Source organism: Micromys minutus (genome assembly GCF_963924665.1).
Source record: "Micromys minutus genome assembly, chromosome: 6".
NCBI lineage: Eukaryota > Metazoa > Chordata > Mammalia > Rodentia > Muridae > Micromys > Micromys minutus.
Window position 1 is genome coordinate 23,348,441 of NC_137975.1, and position 24,306 is coordinate 23,372,746.

Below are 24,306 nucleotides of genomic sequence, written 5' to 3' on the forward strand. Positions count from 1 at the left end.
CCTCTAAGAGTCCAAAGCATAATTTTAAAATGTCCAACAAATATTTATTAAGGAGAAGGAAAAGATTGGAAAATATTGACAAGAGGCTATAAAATAGCTAAGGTCTGTGTAAGGAGCACAGCAGGATAGCCAAGCATAGTGTTTCTCTAAAACTCCACATGGGGTAGGGGCGGGGAGAGAAACTACCTCAAATTAAAACAAAGACATTAGTTATTAAAAGCAGGAGATCCAAACCAAATGAGCTGAAAAGTAATTTACAGCAAGCCTGGTGAAAGAAGAGAAGAAAAGAAAAGCCAGCACATTAATAATTAGAATCCTTCAGAATCCTGTGGGGCAATATTAACACCAATTCCACTTAAAGAGACAATCAAAGGCTCAACAACAAATAGGAATACATTTGTGCTCTTCAAAGAGCCAAAGAAAATGCAAAATATCTTCCATAAGAAGGCTTCCTACTGTCACACAACATTTTATCTCTGCTTTTAATCAAACAAGGCTGTAATAATCAGGGGACAGGGAGGCCACATTCCCTATCTGAAAGCAGAAGGTAGAATGAGATAATTGGTCTGAGTGTCTATGGCCTCTCTCACTGTCTGGGGCAGAGGTATGGGACCATCAGGTCAGACTTTACTGAGTCATGCTGTATGGGCTTTAGTGAGGGTATCTTCACTGAGTGTGGGGAAGGACAAAAAGAACAGGAAAGCACAGTCACAGGGTGACAGAGTAATGACTTCCAGGGGAAATTTTTTTTCCCCTGACAGAAGATAAAAATAAGGAGTTCAGCAACATTTGCCTCTAAAAGCACCTACTCAGAACTGTAACAAAATAACCATCCTATCCCAGGACAAATGGCTGAAATAGAGCCAGAGTAAGAGACTGGCCTGGAAAAGGGTGGGATGAATCCATGTGTACTGTCTTCGGCCCTGGCCAACCTGCTCCATCCCAAGTGGAATACACTCCACATCCCGGAGCAGGATCTATCCCGAGCTGCTGGCAGCTGTTCTCCTGGCAGTATGGCAGACACATTCATGGCATTACTGGGCCAACAGCTGCTGCAGCTCTGGGGGAAGTGACAAGTGCCTGCTGAGAATGAGCTATTCTGGGACCAGTCATAAAGTCAGCAAAATTGAGGCTACAGTTTGCTGGCTGAATGAAGATACAGTACACTTCCTACTCCAAAGTTTAGTGCTTTCTCGGTCCCAGCTTGCTTGACTTAGATGACTCTTGCCTTCACATCCAGGTCCATCTTTCTATTTTCAAGGACATGACTTTCATTTTGGCTCATATTATTACCATCACCACTGCACTACCATATCTCCCTACTATGTCCTTTTATCTAGGTTCTTTCTTTCTTTCCTTTTTAAGTGATTTATTTATTTTTTTTATTTTCTTTACATTGCTTTTTGCCTGTATGTATGTATGTATGTCGAGTGTGTATGAGAGTGCCAACTTTCCTGGATTGGGAGTTATAGACAGTTGTGAGCTGCCATATAGGTGCTGGGAGTTGAACCCGAGTCCTCCTAAAGAGCAGCCAGTGCTCATAATCCCTGAGACATTTCCCCAGCCACAATCATCTAGGTCCTTTCTAAAGCATGGACATACTTCAGTTCCTTGCTATGAAATTGTTAGTGTTTCCTCTAGACTTACAGAACCAAAGCCTTAACTCTACTGGCTAGCATTTACAAACCTCTATAATCTTCTGCCTTTTCAGCTTTTGCAGGCTACTCAATATTATAGTTATAATTCATATTGTTCAGAAAATCAGATAAGTTATCCACCAGTCATGGTTTTCTCACCTCAGGGCTATTGGTAACACCATTTTCTATCTGAAACACTTCCTTCTCCAACTTCTTCCATTGTCTCAATTATATTAAATATTTAGGAGAGTTTTTCACAAATATATTTTTTAGTAAGTCTTACTTTTCCATTCCTAACCACTGAACTTCACCTCCGAAAGGCCTTCTCACCCTTCTTCTGTGTGCACTGTGTATGACCGAGTGGCACTGTTCTTTCACACATTTGTTCATATACCATGAAACTTGGGCAATGTTACAAACACTGTCCTTCAATGTGTTTCCCCTTCTATAGTGACAGAAACGTCACTTTCTAGATTTCACCCAAATTAATAAATATATCATCTAGCTCCCCTTACAGTATAGATAAGCATGTGACTAGGTACCATCCAGCTGGATGAGTTAAAGGCATGTGTATGCCGCTTCCAGACTACGCCTTTAAAGAATAAAGAAGATGCCCTCTTTTGTTGTTGCTTTTCCCAATGGATAAAATGAGACATGGTGACAATGAGCTACTTTGGGTTATAAAACAATGGACAACACTCTAGGGGTGAGATAAGGAACCTGACACAGTCCTGACTAATTAATAGACTGTTAATTATAGAAACATCTGCACATGTCTTGTATAAGCTAATATCACTTAAAGTCTACTATAGCAGTTACACCTATCTTAACCAAACTAGTTATGCCTAAAGTGTCTTTTCTGTATCAGAGAGAGAGAGAAAGAGAGAGAGAGAGAGAGAGAGAGAGAGAGAGAGAGAGAGAGAGAGAGAGAGAGAGAGAGAGAGAGAGAAGAAAAAGAAGAAAGGCAAACAAGAACAGATTAGAAATGAAAAGGCCTTTTTTTTTTCATGCTACCTGCAAAATGGCAGTGCAGTTGTAGGAGCACAGCTGCCCGCAGCAATGTTCATAGTACACAAACATCTGAGCACTTGGTTATCAATCACAACACAGAAATGTGGGAGATGTGGGAAAATGAGGGTTCTATCAGTAGTGTTAAACTGAGAAATAGAGGTCCCATCACAGCATTAGTGAGACAAGACAGAGAAGTCAGCCACTTCTGTGGGTTCTTCAGGTGCTCGCTGGGGTTATCATCTTATCCTTATTAAGTGCATTTGTCCACATGACTCATCCAGCTCCTCTTGTAGTATGCTGTACCATGTACGTGTGCTATTATGTGACCATTTTTGACCCATAAAACCCAGCTTTTTGTTTTCAAACTCATTTTTAAAAAAGATTTATTTATTCTCTCTCTCTCTCTCTCTCTCTCTCTCTCTCTCTCTCTCTCTCTCTCTCTCTCTCTGTGTGTGTGTGTGTGTGTGTGTGCGAGTTGTGATTGAGTACAGTGCCCATAGAAACAAGAAGAGGGCAACAGATTTCTGGAGCTACAGATGGTGTGACCTGCCTGATAAGGGTCTAAGAGCCCAACTTAGATCCTCTCAAGAACAGCAAGCACAGCTAACCACTAAGCCACCCCTGCAGCCTTCGGGCTCATCTTCCTCTGCTCTGCTTCTCTCAGAATGTCTTAAGCCCAAGATTATTAGTAAGAAACTGCTGAAACTGACTCGGACCAAGCACTCCTTTGCACATTTCTAGCTCCCTGAGACATAGGACCCTCTGTCCTGCCAGGAAGAAGGGACCAACTTTCTTTCTTTCTTAAAGATTTTTTAAAATTTTATGTATATGAGTACACTGTACTGTCTTCAGACACACCAGAAGAAGTCGTTAGATCCCATTACAGATGGTTATGAGCCACCACCATGTGGTTACTGGGATCTGAACTCAGGACCTCTGGAAGAGCAGTCAGTGCTCTTAACTGAGCCACCCATCTCTCCAGCCCCCAAAACCAACTTTCTTACTCATTCTTCTTCGGCATTTTCCTTTCTCCTAGCAAAAATGTTTACTGCCTCCCAACATTGGGAGGGCTCCTAAGCCTTAGGTTTTTATTTAGCTCTGGTTCTTCTTCTCTTTTCTTCATTTACAATACTGTTTACACTAAAGATTTTAATAAGTATTCCCACTCAAAACCACTTAGTTACACAGTACTACATCTCAACATGGGAACCTAAAATCCTTACAATGTCTCAAACTCAACATGCTCAAAGCAGAGCACTGTACTCAGTCATACGCACACACATACAATTTTGCCCATACTTTTCCTTGGATCTGTCTCTCAACATAATATTCTCAAGGGCTCATTACCACAGGGCATGTCAAATGTGAAATTCTATGCTTGCTGTCAAAGCATTATCCTTTGGGACCCATTCTACTTACTTAACCTTGTTTATCACTGCTTTTGAAGATAGATCTTTTCTTCTAACTCTATTAAACCCCCTTTCCTATATACTTTATAGTTCTTTTCCCTGTTAACCAAGTATTCCGTAGCTTATCTTATTCCCAGAGGAACTAGCATAGAGCACAGTACCTAGCAGGAATTAAAGAGGGATAACTGGATTATCACTCAGAGCAAGACAAGATAGGAATAAGCTGGAATACTTCAAGCATAAAGTAAGGTCAAAGGAATAGAAATGCCCCTTTCCAGTCCTTGCTCCATCTGCATTACATATGCACAGCCCTCACCTCAGCCTCAAATTACCTGATTGTAACCTGTTTACTCCCCACCTCCTCATCCTGATGAAACCGCCACGTGGAAAGGAAACCCTTGTTCTCTGCCATATCTCAAGGCACTATGAAGTAGTTCAAGAAATGCCTAAGAATAAGGTTTCGGTTGCATGAATATGTAAGAAATCTTCCCTTTGGGGCTGGCTGGGTAGAGGAAGTGAGTTAGGAGTGGGAGGCAGTGAGTTAGGAGTGGGAGGGAAGGATAGTATGATGGTATGGCAGAGGTAGGAGTAAATATAACTAAAACACAGTATATACATGCATATATATGTCATAATGAGACCTATTATTACTCATATAAATGTACATATGCTAATAACACACACACACACACTAACACACACACACACACACACACACACACACACACACGTATAAGACTCATTAATTTGGCTCCCTCATTTATTTTGATTTGTTTTAGACAAACAACTGCCCATATAAGATGTGAAAAAGGAAGAATTCTTGAGGGCTTTCAACAACTTTGGAATCAACCTGGATCTAAGTGGTGCCCCTGTTTCCCCGTACCCTAGACCTCACTTTCCAAGTTTCTAAAAGCAATTTCCATGAGGTCCCTACTTAAATTGCTGGTCCTTGGTGCTTCGTGTCTTGGCTAGAAAGCGCTCGGCTAGCTTCTCCAGGTTTCGGGAGTAGTCCATTTCAATCTCAGCCTTCTTTCGGAAGAAGTCTTGCAGGTCCTGCAACAGCTGCACCCGGAGCTCACACTGCTGATCTAGGCATTTCATCTGCTCTGTGAGCTGAGCCCGGATCTCTGCAAGAAAACAAAAGAATGTGGTCAGGCAGACAGCTCTAAATATACACCACACAAACAGATACTTACCTGCCTTCCATGAACTTGTTCCCTGTACCCTGGGGTATCAAAGCCTTTAATAAATAGCCTATGAAAGTGGCTATATGATATGAGGAACCTTCAAAAACGTCTAACAGCTTTTTTCGGACCACTGAAGACTATTTGTGACTAAAAACTGTTCAATTAGTTAGAATACGTTGCATAAGAAATATATAATAATATTCAGTGTTAAATATTTAGAAAGCAATTTAACAACATCCAGAATTTGGGTTCTTTTCTGGCCAGGAACCCAAATGAAGAATCAGGTGAATCATGCTATGCCCATTTTAAAGACTGAATACTAAGTCTTAAAGAAGACAAACTACTAAATCCCAGTAAGCTGGGATTCAAATCCAGGCAAATGACTAACTTTATTTATGTTTTTCCTTATCATTTCAAAATGTTTTTTAACAACTATGAAGCAGGGTAAGGTTCATTATATTTTCATGGAGATAGATGAATGCCAAGGTCAAATGGCAGCAACCAAGAACAAAATATTTACCTACCATGATTTCCAGAAAATCATTCAAGTTCAATTGGTTTCATAGTTTACAGCATCACAGAATGTGAATGTTTAAGAACCTATCTTTAGAGGTGCAGGAGCCACAAAAAAATAGTGGTGATGGTGATGATGATGATGATGAGGATGAGGATGATAAAGCTGCCTTAGATCTGTTTTTACTCATTCTTATTTATACCACCCATACCTGCCTCATAGTCTCTGCTCCATCAGAGGTAAAACTATGTCCAGTTTCTCTTGGGCTTGGCAGAGTCCTACCCAGTTCCTGCACAGGGCTAGCAATGGCATCACTGTGGAACCACAGTAATAGCAGCTTCAGATGCAACTGGATCTGCCTTGAATACAACATTACATGTTTTACTGATTTGGCATTTGTGGCAAACAGCCTGACAACACTGGGCAGCTTTCTTGCCCAGAGCAGGCACACGGTGTATGTCCAGCTTCGTTTACATCCAGTCCCCATTAGCATCAAAATAGAGCAATTGTTTTCATCCCCCTTTTCTGCCAGCACACTCACCTGCAAGCACACCTCCAACTAGAGGTTGCAAGGAAGGATCTGACACGTACTTCAAAATCATTTCCCATAGCACTGGCAGATGGGAAAGGAGAGGAGTGAAGTTTTCATCTGAGCCCTAGATGAAATTCTATTATAAGGGCCATGATCCTGAAATCTTTGTAACTACTCCTCTCTTAAAGCAATGAGGACTAGCAAAGGTGCACTTGAATTCCAAAATCTATTCCTATCTCCTTTATTATAAAGTTTCTGTTTCTGTAGGTATCGGTATTGGACAGACACAGCTAGTTCTTTGCAAGTGACCCTAGGTAATCTCCAAGATCGATCTTCTTCCTCATCTCTTTCTCCTGCCAACCACCAATGCTGGCCAGCCCTCCAGTAACCCAACCTGAACTGAAACTGAGCACTGCAGGGTTGTCAGAGCAAGCAGAGTGCTTCACAGAAAAGCTGCCATCATCACTCACCAAAGCTCTCTTGTTCTGAGTATTCTAGAGTCTGATTACAAGGGTGTGTAGGAGTGTGTGTGTGCGCATGTGCAAGAGAGCTACAGAGGTCATGTCAGGAATATGGTTCCTGTCATATTTCTGGATCTCTTAAGGATAAAAACCCTTGTTATGATCTCTCCTAGAAGCATCTGCCCCCTTTGTACATATTAATGAAAAGCTAAGCCATAATAGGCAGTAGGTAGGAAAATTGGGGGTAGAGAGTATGTGTGGATCATCCATATTACTTAAAACTTGTCCAATTAAATAAGAATCATCTCTTAGAGCAAAATGGCTGTCCAGGAACAAAGATACAAAGGGAGATAGAGGTATATATACTGAGGCTATAAAGACCCTCTGAGTCATCTATGACTCTCTTAAGACTATATCTTAATAACCTCTTATCCAGGGATGCAGAAAGAAGCATTCCAGACTGTTCTGGGGACTATAGACAAAGTCCCATGATACTAATGTAATTCAAGAAGTAGGCTGCTCTGAAATTATACTGTTCACAAGATAAGTACGTTGCAAGAGCCAATAAGTACGTCGAAAGTGTGAGCTTAGAAGTTGACCAGTATGAGATTCCGTGTTGAATTTTCAGTGAGTAAGCAGTGTAGCATAAGCTGTATTCCATACTTGCAACTTCTTCTTGAGCCTTACAGAAAGGTGTGTGTTTACTAAACACATGTAGATGAAGGGTGCATGTGCATACACACACACACACACCAGCTTATTTAATTTCCATTACTAGCCCTCTATTATGAGACAAGCCTCTGACTTCCCTCCACAATGGACTGTACTTCCAACTGTGAGCCAAAAGAACCCCACGTTTCTTTAAAATGCTTTTGTCAAAATATTTGATTACCACATCAGGAAAAGTTATTAAGACGGGGCTAAAGCTAATTTGACGTTTATCTGACTTGTCAAAGAAGTGAGAAGCAGACACTCCACTGACAGTACTTCTGGATGAATTTTTTTTTTAATCTTTGGAATCTCAACTTCATCTTCCTGCTGAGGAAGATTCAGGGGCACAAGATCAAGTTTAGGCAAGGCTAATGACTGGTAAGCCATCGAATATTTTGACTAATTCACAACCAGACTGGATCCCTTCTATACTCTAGATCTGTTCTTCATGGCAGCTTTGAAGAAAGCCCTTCCCTCCCCTTGTAAGCACATCATGGAGGGGAGAAGAGAAATGATATCCCCACCTCAATCCAGCAGAGACTACTAATAGACACCACCTGTCACTGCTTTGTGACATTGCACCCCTCCCCTACAACATGCCTAGAAGGAAGTATCTCCCTTGTTATCATCCTCAGAACATTGCAGAAGGCAGTAAGAAAGATTCCAGCCACCCCTACCCTCGGGTCCACACTTCCAAGATAGAATGGCTGCTCTGTGGAGAGCAGAATGTACTGCTGCTGTTGTTACAACAAACAGTGGTCCTCAATAAGGCAGCTGTGCCAGCCTCTGTCCATGCACATAAGGGGAAAGAAACAATAGGGCACTGATTGTCGGCACACTTGGGCCATGTGCCCAGGCCGGAGACCCCTCCATACTCTGGATGACCATAAGGGCAGAAAGAAAAAGGGGTACTTTATAAAAGCACAAGGAATTTCTCAAAGTTCCCTGTGTGCTCAAGTGCTCATGTGCACATGTGAACACACTCAAAGACACACTATTCACATCATGTTCTACCATACCAAATCAAGATTTTACAAGTCTCCTTTGTATTCACAGAGAAGTCCGTGGAGATGACGGGGCCCTTGTGGCTTCTTTCTCTAGACTACATGAGAGAAGCCAAGCTATACTTTCTAAAAGTGCTGCCTCTGAGCTATCAAAGTTCCCTGGATATCTACAAAGTACCAAGCACTACGGTCACCATGAACTAGCTACATGAGGGAGGACTGCTGGAAGTACTCTCCTCTGGGCACCTAAGTCTTGGTTATGCTTTGACTATTTACTATCGAACAAACTCACAGAAATAAATTCCAATGAGAAGAGCTAAGAGTCAAATATAACCAACAACAGAAAGAAATCAAACTATTAAGTCTTAAGAAAAATAACTGACTGTTTTCTACCATATTAAAAAATGATACAAGAAAAAAAAAACAATCTTACCCTGTAGGAACTAAAGTTTTTGAACAAGTGTTATGTCCTCGAGAACTACCTTTGCTATTTCATTCATTGATTCAAGTCAAAATTTAACTTTGCTTTTGCACAATTTTGTAAGTATGTGAAAACTCACTGAATCACTTTAAAAGAGTGAATTTTATAGTATGTGAATTTTTACCATACACGCATGCACGTCTTTAACTCCACTAAATAATGCAATGCATTTTGATTTTTTTGAGTTTGAGTATCATTCTTCGTCTAACAGGGAAATAGGCTCACAGACACCAAAAGAAATTAATTTTATGGTATATGAATTCTGTCTCTGTCTCTCTGTCTCTGTCTCTGTCTCTCTCTGTCTCTGTCTCTCTCTGTCTGTCTCTGTCTCTCTCTGTCTCTGTCTCTCTCTGTCTCTCTCTGTCTCTCTCTCTCTCTCTCTCTCTCTCTCTCTCTCTCTCACACACACACACACACACACACATACACACACACACAATTGAATGTCTTTAACTCCACCAACTGATACAATGCATTCTTTTGAGGTTGAGTTCCTTTCTACTAACAGGGAAATGGCCCCAAATAGACACCATAAAGAATTCTTGGTTTCTATTTCTCCACTTTTAGGGGGAAATTAGTTATGCATTAAGTATCACTATAGCAGATTGTGCAAGCAGTATGTCCGGGCAGCAGGCTTGGCCATGACTAAGCTCCACTGGCTAGAACATCATTATTCTACTATTTTCACAGCAAGTAATGTTTTAGGTTCAAACTCAGGATCAGAAGACATAGCCATCAGAGATCCCACTGGGCAGTTTCGCCTCTTGGTCCACGCCTGGTTACAGTAGAGACACTACTAACCACATGTCTTAGGAGTTAGAAGATTTAGATCTTACTTTAAAAGGGTGCTACCGGGTTTCAGTAAAGGTATCATTGGAAGATGCTGATCTTTTAACAAAAATGATCAAGGCTTTGCTTCCCTGACACTCATGTAGCCTTTAACTGCTAGCACCTTCCATTGCAGATGAACCGGTCCTCTGGAAACTGTCCTGGATCCAGAGAACACCTGGTGAATTCATCAAGGTTCAGATGGGGATTGTGTTCCTAATGCTTTAATCCTGAAATAAGAGTTCTTTTTTTTTTCCTTCCAAAATTCATCTCCAGATTCTAGAAACTTCTCAAATTCAGTCATAAATACCACATATTTAAGGAAAAAAATGTGAGCATAAAGGCAGGTTAGGAAAAAAGAGACGCATTCTTTAGAAAAGTCACACAGGTATATATATCCTTCTCTTCTTGGTGCACTGGCATCTTGGAGACAGGTGCTGAGACTCCCACAGGCTCTGCTGCCAACATGAAACACAATATTAGTCCATGTTTCCCACTGGGAACCTGGCCTGACTGCCAGTCTTTTCCACAAAATCTACCTCACCTGCTTTTAGTCCTTTCACAAACATATGATGTCACCTCAGCTACCTCAAGAATATGGATTCACAGTACCTTCCAGAAGGTGTTATATAAGAATACAATGAGGCTTTCATCAGGCTCTCTCCCCCGTCATCTCTTACAGAGGCTTCTGATCCCAACAGTCATCAGTTCCTCTCCCAACGGATCCCTGAGAAACGAAGCCAGGAGCCTGCCACGCCATGCTCTTTACTCTGCTCGCTCACCTTTCTACAAACTCAAACCCCAGGGCTCTTCAAAATTCTTACTGGGCAGAAGTGAGGCGCAGAGCCCGAGAAGGGGAGGGTACTGGTGAATATTACACGGTTTAGTCGTACACCTACAACTGAAATCCGAGCAACTGAACTGTCAAGCACAGGTTCTTTCTTACAGCTATCACAAACATGTATTTATTATTATTATTATTATTTTTAACAATTATTATTTCCGAGTACTCTGAAATTACATAGACAAAAGTTCTCCCTCAACCTTAGCAAGACAGTGGGGATAAGCAAAAAGCTACAGAAAGTGAAATCCTGCATTAAGTGGGGCTACACCCAGCACTGGGAAAGCAGGGCCGGGCGCCACGCTCCATCTATGTGCCATAGCACACTCGGGCAGGGCCAGCACTGCTCCTTCTCCCAGAGTAGTTGATGTTTTAAGAATACTGAGCTGCTTTTAGTAAACTAGAAAACAGCAAGCGCTCTCCCTCGAAGAATGACTAATAGTCCTCGCCCCCCCTTACTTCTCTCTATTGGGAATTCATTTTCATTTCTGTGCCTGGTGACCTCACATCCCTATCTATACTGGAGACCTCTCCAGCCTCGTAGAACCGACTTAGCATCTCTCCTTAGTTCTCTTAACAAGTTCCATAACCTAAGCCCACACTGAAACTCTTGACACAAGTCCTGGCCACTGTCCCTCCTGGTTCCTATCCTAATAACGACACTTCTTTTACCGGCGAGACCCAAACACTTCAGTTACTACTGAGACATCTCTCTTTCATCATCTGTCAACAGAAATTGCCTTCGAATTGCATCCTGAATCCAACCTCCTCTTAGCCTAGCCACCCATTCATTCTCTACTTACACGCTAAGTGTAACATGGCATCACTTGGTTCCTACCTGGCTCCTCCTTCTCCATCCCTCTGACGGCTTCCCATAGAAGAAAGAGTGAAAGCTTTGTGAACCTTCACAGGCCCAGCTCCAGTCTCTGGGAACTCATCCTTACAGATCCCAGGCACAGGGGCCTCTGTGGCTGTAAGACATGCGAGCCCACCTCTACCTCGGCTAAGGGAAGCTTTGCATTTGCTTCCGTCATCGTGAAGCACACTTGCGAACTTTGGCATGCCTCACTCTTTCACTGCAGTGAGTTACCTGCTCAGAGGCCATCTTCTCAAAGCAGCCTTCACAGCCATTCTACTGAGAGATCACTAATCCCAGGTTTGCGGTTCATTTTCATTTCGTCCACTGACTTCTATATGTATGTATAACTCCAGGTATTTACTGTGCTCCTCCTCTCACTAGACACAAGCCCCATGATGACACACAGAACTTGTTTCATTCCCTGTTAAACCTTGATGTCTTAATGACCAACATAAAAAGTCTTCAAAGAATATGCATCTAGTGAACAAAGAGTTGCTTTCATTTTATAAGTTGAGACAATTTATTGTCTTTTTTTTCCCAAGACTTTTTGTCATGATTGTTTTCTGACACCCCAAAAAGCCAATAGCTATTCCTTTTAAAAATAAAAGAGCTGGAGAGATGGCTCAGGAAGTCAGGGAACTTGAGTTCAGTTGCTAACACCCACAGTAGGTGGCTTACAATATTCTAGAGCTCTATTTCCAGGAAGTCTGACCTTCTCTCCTGGCCTTTGTAGAAACACACATAGACAAAGGATATACTCTCATACACACACACACACACACACACACACACACACACAAATTTTTAAAAAATTAATCTTTTAAAATTTTTAAAAAGAAACCCCACAAAAAATTAGAAGAGGGAGATGCATTATCTAGTCAGCTCTGTTCTATTCTGACAAATGTTTTCTCTCCATTATTTATGACAGATACAAAAGGACTCAATGTATATACCCACAGGGCATTTTTTATAATTAATGAAATCTTCTTAAGAGGAAACTTTATGAAACAAAAGTTTCAGTTGCCCCAGGGCTGTTTACGCACCATGAGCACTATCCCAGTCAGAGCAGAGATTAGAAAGGTTTCCTAAATCTCACAGCCCCCGAAACAGTCTCTTTCATCACTGTTACCGGAATCCAACATGTGCATTCTGCACATGCATTCGTGATGTCACTTTCACTATGCTGACATTTCTAAGCATGTGATAACCAGAATCTCGAGATCATGGAGGCCAGTGAGAATCTTCAAAGTGCCTTTGTCAGTCACACACAAGTACCATCAAGAAAATCCTGTCCTCATTTCTCCAACTAGCCCACAGCTATACAATGTCAGTCATAATTTTTAAACAGTGAATGAATAATTAAACTTCTTTAGGCACATTAATGAGTATTTGATCTAACCAAACATATCATTTTACATTATTTTTACAAGTCAAATCTTTTCTCACATACTTTATGTCAAAAGTTAAATAGTGTATATCACTTGCTAGATAAGTTTACATAACAAAAGTTATTAAATTTTAAAGTATATTAAAATATGTATTTTAATATACTTTAAAAGAAAAACTTACCTAAATTCACATCTTTGTTGTAGTTTATAAAAATGATAATACCTATTTAAATCCCTGAGGGATACCATAGAATTATATTAAACTGAGAAGAGTATATAAAATTTTAAATATTAGAAAATGTCAACATAGTATAAAGCTTTCTCATTTTAAGCAGCTTCCTGGGCCTGCCTTCCAAAGGAATGCTGTCCTCTAGAGAAGGCCGACTATAAGAAGGAATTGCAACATGACAAGCTCAGTATTAGGAAAAGAAGCAAGCCTACTTGGTCCAAGACTCAGCAAGTGGATTGTAGAAGCCAGACTTCAAGGATTGGGGTTATCCAGAAAAGAAGTACAGGAAATATTCCCTAAGCCAAAGGGAAGGGTGTATTTCAATGACCCAGAGGAAAGAGGACAGAAAGACACATTGGAGAAACTGAAACAATAAAAGAAATCCAAACTAACTAGAACATCCAACTATCAGTAGGAGGGTCAAAAAGACTGACAGAAGAAGCAGAGGTCGCAGTGCCGGACAAGACCAGATATGAACCAGAGAACTGCTCCTAAGAGCAATGGCAAACCATTATAGATTGCATATAGAAGTCATACAGCAAACTGCTTCCAAAGATGGTAAGCACACCCTCGGGAGAGCCCAAACACAAGAAAGCATGAACCCTTTCAGTTTTGGAGAGTCAGGGGTGCAGTCTTCTTCTAAGGACTCCTTTAACCTGCATCTTTCAAATAAACTAAAATCCCTCCAAAGTACTAAGAGCATGGTGAACCAGAGGTTAGTGAGAAATGACCACAAGCTATAATCTTGCAAATAGATCAGTCCAGTGACTTAGGTATTACAGCAATGAGTCAGGCCAGTTAGGCCTAGGTTTCTTTTCTCTATCTGAGAATCCGTGGTTACATACTTGTGCCCCGCCTACCCACTATACACCAAAAACTATGCACGTCTCAACCACATGCCTCAATAACAGAAGCAGAAAGAACTTTAACTCCATCACCAGAAAAAGAAAAAAAAAAATGCTTTGCCTGGTTGTTTCACACCTCAAGGGGTAGAGAGGAGGGGGAGGAGACATCTAGTATTCAAATCCATAGATGGGCATATTGAAAATATACTTGAGGCCACAACATAATACAGAGCCAAGTCAGCTATAAAACAACAACAACAACAACAACAACAAAAGAACACTGAACTAAATAAAACTAAAACCAAATACAGGGCTGGAGAGATGGCTCAGCAGTTAAGAGCACTGACTCCTCTTCCAGAGGTCCTGAGTTCAAATCCTAGCAACTACATGGGGGCTCATAACCATCTGTAATAAGATCTGACGCCCTCTTCTGGTGTGTCTGAAGACAGCTATATACTTACATATAATAAATAAATAAATCTTTTTTAAAAATCAAATACAAAACATTAAAGCTTAGGTCTGGATCCAGTCAACTCACTCAGTCATAAGCCAGGCTTAGGCTGATGGAGCTGACAAATGTCAATCAACCTCACACTAGAAGGCTTGGAGTCAAAGTCTCTGAATAGACTTACATTGATATTACTATTGCGGAATTAGTCATGATTTCACATGTCTTAAAAAGTTACTGCTAACATTAAAGATCAAGAAAATAAAAGCCGAGTGCTATAGGTTCCAACAGGGGAAAAAAAAACAAAAAACTCTCAAGCTCCTGATAAATGTTTGTATTTTTAAAGGGCATTATAAGAAAAATAATTTAAATGATCATATATGTCCCTAGACTGGGCACAGATTATGTCAAAACTGATTTTATTGGGTGGGAGGTTATTAGCCTTCATATGTTTATTGGAGGGTAACAGAGAAGGGGCTCTTCCATCAGCAGGAGCACTCCCAGGTTCTTCTGTCATCCCAGAGGCTCCTGTGGGTGACTGGGCACACCAGGCATGTTCCCATTATCTCTCACAGGCACTGGGAACTGTAGGGTGTGTCCTGGTTGATCATGCCAGCATACTTGGTGTTGGGGCTGACCATGGGGGTAGTTATAGGGAACTCCAGACAGAAGAGGACACCACCAGCACCAGCTCCTTTGCCTAAGCATTCTTGAGGAAGGTGAAGATTTTCTTGGCCATCTTGGTCTTGATGACAAGGGCCCCAAACTGATTTTAATATTTAACAAAAATGATAGAATAAATTTGAGTAAAAGACACAAACCAGTCAGCACCATGACTGGATTAGACAGAGTGCCTAAGAAATTTCATTTTCTTTTTCAGCAGAGTAACTTCCCCAAATTATGTCAAGGAAATTCCTATTCCAGGTCTCTTAAGATTTATTTGCTTTATTTTAGGTATATGTGTGAGTGCCTACATATATGTATATGCCCCACATGTACACCTAAAGTTATAGGAAACTATGATTCTCTCGATGTGAGTGTTAGTGTTAGGAGTTGAGCCCGGGTCCATTGCAAAAGCAGTAAACACTCTTAACCAATGAGCCATCATCTCCTCAGCCCCTAGTTCTTTTTATTAAATGGCACATTCTTCAGGGGAAAAAAACCTTACAGTATAATTTCTCTACTTAATGATCTCACTCTATAGCACCTTAAACAATTCTATGATGCTCAACACACTGGAAGGAAACTGGCAACTCCCAGCTAGGCTAGGAATGCCTTAAGTCTAAACACCATGTCTTATTTCCACATCCCTAGGAACATTCCATTAAACTGGCATAAATGAACTGAAATTAATGAAAATAAGTTATACTTTCCCTGTCTTCCACAGTGACTCTTTGGAAGGTTCTGACAAAGCCTCAGAGTCAACCATGTGCAGGTGCTGGGTAACAAAGACGCACGATAAAGATTTCTGTGTAGCTGGCTTTTTCTCCACTCTTCTTTTCCTTGCTTCTCCACCGGGGAGTTCCCACTGAAAATTGCACAATTCTTTGTGCAAAGAGAAACAAGTTTTGTTCCTACAGACCTGGACAGCATGCTGTTCTGGCACAAGATCTTCCAATATCTTAATTCCTTTTCTCATTGCTCTAACCAAACATTTGACAAGAAGCAAGTTAATGGAGGAAGGGCTTGGCATGAGGCAGCTGGTCATGTTGCACAAACAGTCAGGAAGCGAGGAAGAAGGATTGCTCAGTACATTTTTTTTTCTTTAGTCCAGGACTATAACCCATGGAACTGTGCTATTCATAGTGGGCAGGTCTTCCTAACTCAGTTAACCCATCTGGACAACCTTTCACAGCCATCCCTGGAGGATAACAGTCTAGAGAACCCTCATAAGTATTTATAGAAGATTGTCTCCTAGGTAATTTTAAAGTTGACATTAACCATCCTGTCCACTTTCATAGAAGAGTACCAAACCCAATACAGCCTTCTTTAAAATAAATCATTTGAGGATCTACTCACTCTTATTCTACCAAAATACTACCTTTTGTGATAGTTATTTCGATTTCCCCAACTTCCTTAGAAACTAGACATTGTACATGGAATCTTTTTGGGTGTGTCTTTATGAGGGTGCTTCCAGAGAGGATTAACTGAGGGGACAGATGTGGCTTGATATGGGTGGCCCCATCCCATGAGCTAGGACACTGGACTGATGACAAAGTGCAAGAAGAGGAAGTCAGCTGAGTGTCAGCCACTGAGATGGCAAGAGGCGAGGGGTCTTAACCTCATGCTCCCATTTCCATGGAGCTTCCTGCCACCATTATAAACTGTATCCCTTGAAATCATAAGACAAAGTAAATTCTCCCTCCCTTAAATTGCTTTGATAGTTGACAGAAAAATAACTAATATTCCTTGAAAGGCATTCATTTCTATCTTCTAGTCTTATAATAAGCAAGTGTAAATTTTGACAGGCTAATTTGAACTCTTTTTGGTCAAACTCCATGATGAGTGGTACATGTTACACCCTGACCAAATATGCAAATATACAACACAAAGCGTGTACCTAGGTGATGTATATAATCACTCATATATTTTTAATGCAGTCATATTTATTGTCTATATACAACTTTCTTTTATTCTTTTTGTGCTTAAAAATTATTTCATTTAAATTTTTAAGGACACTTACTTCATTCATAACCTGCCCTGCAAAAGGATCACAATCTACAGAAAGAAAAGGTCTAGTCCAATATGCAATATACAGTGCTGTGAACAGAGTTTCAGAATCACTTTGGAAACTTTTAAGTGGCAAGATACAACTCTTAAAAACAAAACTAATAGTTACATATGTGGCTCATACCTGCAGTTCTAGCACTAGAGAAACAGAGGCAGGAGATTTGCTACAAGTTCTTGGCCAGCCTGATGATCTATATAGTGAGTTCCTAGGACAGTCAGGACTACTTATCAAGACCCCATCTCAAAACAAAACAAAATACTAACTCTAAACCAATAAAAAATTAGATCCTAGATAAAATTTTACCTGAAAACAACAATAACAAAAAATACTCTAATCTTCACTCAGAAACCAAAACACAACCAGACTTGGTAAAAAGGTGAGGATTAAACTAGCCCAGGTGTGACCAACGTCCAGCCATGCCAGAAAGAGTTGCTGCTGCCGATAAAAACAAACATACCCTCCATTCCCAACTGTGAAGTTTGACAGTGGTAGAAAAAAAGATGGACACAGCCTGTCCATTTCTTCTCGTGTGTGAGTTTCTCCATGCTTTTCACCTATGCTGATTTGACGAATTGGTGTTAGGAAGTTCATTTCCAGAATTAGAAGTATCAAGCAGGTATCACACAAAAACGTTTCAGGATGTTCTCTGAGATAAGAGGGTCAGCAGTGGTAAACACCTTCAAAAGTTGACTAAAGTAATGCCAAATATGCCAAAATCATAAACATTTGGAGCCTTGAAATAGAACAAAGGGAGATGTTGAGTTTAAAGCAAGCTGTGTAGTTTTCTTATTGTATGTGCCAGGGAAGAAGGTGGGAAGGATCCTACTAGTCTATAGCAGAGGATCCAGGTTAAGGCTCTGGTGTAGGATCCTCTGTATTCTCCCCATGGTCACCCATTCGGCCCCAGTGTTTTAGGAGAGTCCTTACTGACTTGAGAAGATGCTAGAGATGAAAAGCTTTAAAATCTGGTAGTACAGGGATAAAACCAGAGGGGCTTACAAAAGCAAGCCAGTGTCCTACTATGGCATCACATGTTCAGTCATTTCTTTCTCTGTCATCTACAAACGCTTTATGCACACCTCACCCCTTGGTGACAGTTTGTAGTACTGCCCCCTCATCTCCTCTAACTCATTCTGCTTCAGCTATAGTTGATTTCTTGTTAAGTCTTCAAACACATCAAGTACACTTGAGTCTCAGGGATCTGTTATAAGATGTTTGTCTTCTGTGTGGAATGTTCTTACCGTAAGTGTTAGATTCTCACCTCCTTCAAATCTCTACACAAATGTGACCTATGCTACAAAGCTCACTTAAACATTCTCTATCCTGGTTTTGAAGTAAAATCTGACCTCACACTCCAACGCTGATATCCAACTAACTAAAGATACTATGTCCTTAATGCTACATAATTGTACTCTAATAAGGTGGGTTTGTCTCCTTCCTCAAACTCTGCTGAAATGTTAACTTGGAAATATTCATCTTAATAACCAAACTAAAGACCCTAGAGTGGCATCTGATACATGATAGATGATGTTGAGCTAACAGAAGAATAAATAAGTACATGGTGTGGGATGCAACTATCACTTTTCCTGCTTGCTTATGGCTATAAAAAAAAAAAAAAAAAAAAAAAAAAAAAAACAGGGCCTTCAACACAGAAGCAGATAAATGACTGAAAAGCAGATAAATGACTGAAATGCACAAGTTCATCCACACTAAAATAAATTTACCTATCAAGATAAATGAATGGTATCAGACTCTTCTCTATTTCTAGGGAGAGAGTGGCTACAGGGTGAGGTTAGCAGACATTATAAAGGAGGTAGAAAGAGCAAAAGCAACAGAGATCTGCACAAGATCTCAAAGACTTAAAAGTTCACAGTATGTCTCTGAATGTACTGTGGACTACTGATTTGCCTGCTGTATCCAATTCTTTGGGAGTTTTATAAAATGCATTTTGATCACATTCAGTCCATCCTCTCAGATCCACTTCTCCTTCCCTACCAACCAATTTAGTGTCGCTCCCTATTTTTTGTAACTCATCAAGAACAGTTTATTCTATTTATATTCTTTTAAGTGTGTGTGTGTGTGTGTGTGTGTGTGTGTGTGTTTTACTGGGGGGGGTGATCTACCTACTAGGGGTTTCATCTTTAAAGAAAATTGACTCTTCCTCTCACAGCAGCTATTAATTGCCAGCTGCTCCTTAACACCCACTTCCCCTCTCCAAGCTGGAATATTGTCTGTGAATTCATATGTGCAACTGTCCTGCGGTATCCAGAAAACAGTGTCTTGTAGTCATCCACCACCTGTGGCCCTCATAACGGTGCCAGATATGTATTTCACTTCATCAGGTGGCCTTAGAGTCAGTCATGTATGGGTAACTCCCATAACACTCAAGCCACTACTGCACCAGTGAACATGTCTTGCCAAGCCAGTCTTGGCTGTAGTTTCCTGTGCTCACTGCTGGGTAAGACTGGCCACCCCTTGCTCCTCCAGACGCAGACATAGTTCCATCTAGCATTATGAAAGCTAGACAGTAACGATGAAACTTCCCAGTGAGTATTAACTTGATTTCTCCACGAAGAACAGATATTTTATGAAGATAGTTTGCCCTATACCATCTACAATGACAAAAGGAGACACTTATTTAAAACAGACTTCCTTATAGAACAGCATGGCTTTAAAACATAGAGAAAAATCAATTCCTCCTTACACTGGCAAGATTTGAAACATGAAATTTATTCAAGAGCCAGAATGAAAAGCACCAAGATTCTAAGTCTGCCTACTGGTTCACAAACGAAGTTTGGATTGCCAATCCTAAAACTTTCACAGAACTGAGCAGCAAAGACCCAGCTGTGCTGTGCTCCAAAAGAATCAGAGGTTCTCTTCTCTGTGGGAAGGCCGTCCCTAGAAATAAAAAGTTCAGAGAAAAACCCTCTTAATCTCTAAAAAGTGCTAGTGCCCTGGAGAAAGGGTAGCTTAATCTCTTAACCACACAGCAGTCTTTAGCCTAAGGAAAAAAAAATCAGGCCTCTAGGGGGCAATTTAAAAAAGATGAAGCCATAAAATAATTAATGAGGAAATGAGTTAGTTAATCTGTAGCTGGTTATAATCCATATGTTCAAGAACAGCATCGTTACAAATAGTCTCCTACCAGTCACTCAGCCTAACAATTTCTGTACTCCACCTTCCTACTGTCCCCATCCCAAACCATATTTTATAATGAAAGGAAGTGGGAAGATGCCAGAGGGTTAAATTTCTCACATCTAAATCCCTCTAGCAACTTGAATTCCCTGAAGCTACTCTCCTAGGAGGGGGCATATTGTGACCAAGCTTTCCTGCAGCACCTTCTGCCATCTGCAAAATTAAATTAAATGGTCCTTCTCTTTTGAAATCCTGCCATCAGTGTACCAAAGGGAACATCTGAGTATACCAGTCAAGGACGATAGCTTTTCCTTTTTACCAACACACACAAATCATTAGGAGATTAAGTCTCTGGATGGCTAATGTGCACTTTCATAAAGAAGGCGAAGTTAAATGCTCAGTCTGACACCCACATAGAAGGGGCTAGGATTGCACTTGCTGCTGCCCTTGGAGAATGATTAAAAGCAGGGCAGACAGGAAGCTAATGGCTTTTTTGCTGCACTTTTAGTGGGGCAGGGGTGTCAGGAATGGACATGGGAAATCAAGTGCCAAGTGCTGAAGGGCAGATGGTGGGGCAAGGAGAGGAAATGATTATATGCCTAAGAGGCACAGAGACCTCCCCCCAACCCAAAGAATAAAGTACTTCATACTCACAGCTAGTTCTAAGGATGCTGCAAAGCCTGAACTCACTATGCTACCTACTACAAATAGTTTTTCTAAGGCAAACTGAAATTTAAGCCAATGTAGAGGTGGGGGTTGGGTGGAGCTAGAGATCAGGGTATAGTACTACTTAGAATGTAAAGACCTGTGTTTAATCCCCAGTACCCCCATCACTCCCAAAACAAAGAGACAGCCTGTAACTTTGGTATTTGTTGAATTAGCAAAATTTCCATTTTCTGCACCTACAGCCTAGACATTCCTCCTCATCCCCCAAATCTGCTGGCTTCAGCCATTTCTCCCACCTTCCTCTAACTGAACAATTAATTCAAGTTATTTCTACATCCACCTGGTCCTGCTTTAAATATGCCTAAATTTGGAACAATAGAAGCAAGTGGGGAAAAAAGAAAAAAAGAAAATTTAGGAAATGACAATTTTCAGAATAGCAGCATATAATTTGAAAAGTAGCTCAGATGGGATCAGACTTTATATGAATACAAAATTACACACAAATCATATTTTATTCAAGTCACTTCAATGAAACAAATCTTTATTAAGTACTTACTACTGTTCCCATATGTAAAGATCAAACACAATGGGCCAGAAACCCATCCATTCTAAAACTGAAGGGGCCTTCCTGTTCATACACCTGGAAGACTTCTTTGGAAAACCCAGTGTTGGCTCCAGGTTAAAAATATATAATGGGAACCTATACCTACCCCATCATTTACTCTGAGCAACTTTTTGGACCCATTTGCCGTCCCTCAGCCACCGGGTGAACAAAACAAAGATTTGGAAGCCAAGGCAGAGGCAAAGAGAGGAACCAGATGGCTGCCTACAAAGCTAAGAAATATATGCTTTTTAATGAGACATCTGGCAGGAAGAGTGAAAAAAATTCTTATATCAAATTCTTTGAGAAATTATAATTCACAATGGACGTTATTCACTACAATTTTTAAAAACCACTGTAGCTAATAAAAATCTCTCCTTTTCTTTTCATATTATCTCCTGAAAAAGTAGACATTTCAGGGGAAGAGTTAGGACTAAAAGCCCTTCTCACAGAGGGTGTGTTAGTGCACGCCTTTAATCCAGCATTCCAGAAGCAGGAGCAGGCCGACCTCAATGAGTTTCAAGAAAGCCAGGGCTACATAGCAAAGCCCTGTTTCAAGAAAGAAGAAAAAAGAAGGGGAAGAGGAAGAAGAGGAGGAGAAGGAAGAGGAGGTAGGAAAAGTACTTTTGATGTAGGACCTAGGACAAAAATATAAGGATGCCACAAGCAACTGCATAAAGGGGCAGAGCAGGATAAAGAAACCAGAGTTTGAAAAGGGGATTCAACCCCAGTTGTCTTACAGAAACACATTTCAGACATTAAAAAAAAAAAAAAAGAGCAACAGCATATTCCCATTGGGGGGGAAGGGGGAGAGAGAGAGAGAGAGAGAGAGAGAGAGAGAGAGAGAGAGAGAGAGAGAGAGAGAGAGAGAGAGAGAGAGAGAGAGAGAGCTGTAATTGAAGCCCTCAAGAGAGAGAAGTTTGGAGCCAACCTGGTCCACACATCAAGTAAGATCTGGGAGGGAGGGAGGGAGGGACAGAGAGAGACAGAGCAGATACCAACCAGAAAGGCTCACAGATTCTCAACTCTCAACCCAGTGAAAGGTTTTTATGAAAAATGAAGATCTCCCCCCAGAAGCCTTAAGTTAATCTCTTTTGCAAAGGAGTGACATCAGACCTTTCTGCCCTAGTCAGTATCTGCCAAGAACTAGCCAATAGCCTAAGTCTAAACTCCTCAAGAAGAAATACTCTCTTTGGATCCCAACACTAATTTGAAAGACCCAGTAATTCAGTCAACATTTTACAACAAAGATGTTTCCAAGTAGGAAACAACAACAACAAAAACCAGGACACAAGTAAAGGTGACAGAGCCTGAATGATTCTGGTAGAAAATAAAAGTGCCCAGATATCCAGTAAGTCTGTCAGAAGGAGAAGAGTCCTGTAGAGTTCACCAGGACACATCCCTCACCCTGTTTCTTCCTCCCAAGAACCACTCTCCTGAAGTCTTCCAGGGAGACATCGGGACATTTCTCAGTCTGCAAAGCTCCAGGGCAAAGGCACCAGAACCTGCCTAGTTTCAGTGTCTTTGCAATGGTGAAGTTCAGGGGCCTCTATCATCTGCCAACCAACAAAGAAGAAGAAAAAATAATGGCTGAGAAAATAGAGTGGCATTGTCTTTCTTAATAAGTATTTTCTTCATTTTGTATGGACAATTGTCTAAATTGTCTATGACAATCATGTTGCTTGTTTAACTAGAGACAGCAATAAAATGTTATTTTAACACATGAACTCACAGCAGCTGGGGTTGCCCACACAGCCACGCCAGTCAGCATTCTAGCATGGAGTGGGAAGGGGCTCCTGAGCTTCCATGCAGGAAGAGCTATGGACAGTGCTGGCTTCTAGCCGGGGGAGGAGTCGGGTTTCTTTGGGGATATGGCAGGCAAACCAACCAAGCTCTAGTGCATAAGGGATTTTTTGTTTTTGTTTTTTAAGGACAACATAAGCTGGGAGAGGTAAGGAAGTATTTATTGGTGGATCTGGGAGGAGATAAGGGGAGGAACTGGAAGTAAGTATGATCAAAATACCTTGTATGGAACTCTCAAGTAATTAATAAAAATATTATTTAATGTTACTTTAAAATCAGCAGGAATAGGGCCAGTGAGATGGCTAAGTGTGTAAAGGCACCTGATACCCCAAGTTCAGTCCCTGGAAAGAGGAAGGAAAGAACCAATTCCTTAAACGCTGCCCTTTGATCTACATACACACCCACCTCCACCCCCACACAATAAAGTCAGTAAGTCAGCAGGAGTGCTTCCCAGAATGCTTTCAGACAATGTTTTAGGGAAGGAAATGGGACGATGGAAGAAAGTTTCATTTAAATATTTTTTTAAGAAAGGAAAACAAACAAACAAAAAGGAAATAGAAAAAAAGAAAAATCTTGGCTCCTGGGGAAGGGTATATGCACTTTCCTATGTACACACTGTGGTTAGAAAAACAAATTATATAGAATGCATCTGGCAGTTGGGTGCACTCATTACACAACAAAGTACTCCAAGAAAATAAAGATTATTTCTGAATGTCTTCTTGGGAGAAAGATCTCTCTCTCTCTCTCAATCTCTCTCTCTCTCTCTCTCTCTCTTTCTCTCTCTCTCTCTCTCTCTCTCACTCACTCTCTCTCTCTCTAAGATTATTTATTTATTATATATAAGTACACTGTAGCACTTGTAGCTGTTATCAGACACACCAGAAGAGGGCATCAGATCCCATTACAGATGGTTGTGAGTCACCATGTGGTTTCTGGGATTTGAATTCAGGACCCCTGGAAGAACAATCAGTGCTCTTAACCACTG

General features: G+C 40.8%; 1 protein-coding gene across 4 annotated transcripts in view; it reads right to left on the reverse strand.

Moving 5' to 3' along the window:
• Positions 1 to 24,306, reverse strand: part of SRGAP2 (SLIT-ROBO Rho GTPase activating protein 2) — a 208,698-nt gene that overhangs the window by 117,348 nt on the left and 67,044 nt on the right. For all 4 annotated transcript variants that reach the window (XM_080917629.1, XM_080917627.1, XM_080917628.1 and 1 more), the window contains exon 3: positions 4,992 to 5,184. In XM_080917629.1, the coding sequence (XP_080773755.1) occupies positions 4,992 to 5,184 (193 nt within the window). The remainder of the gene's footprint in view (positions 1 to 4,991; positions 5,185 to 24,306) is intronic.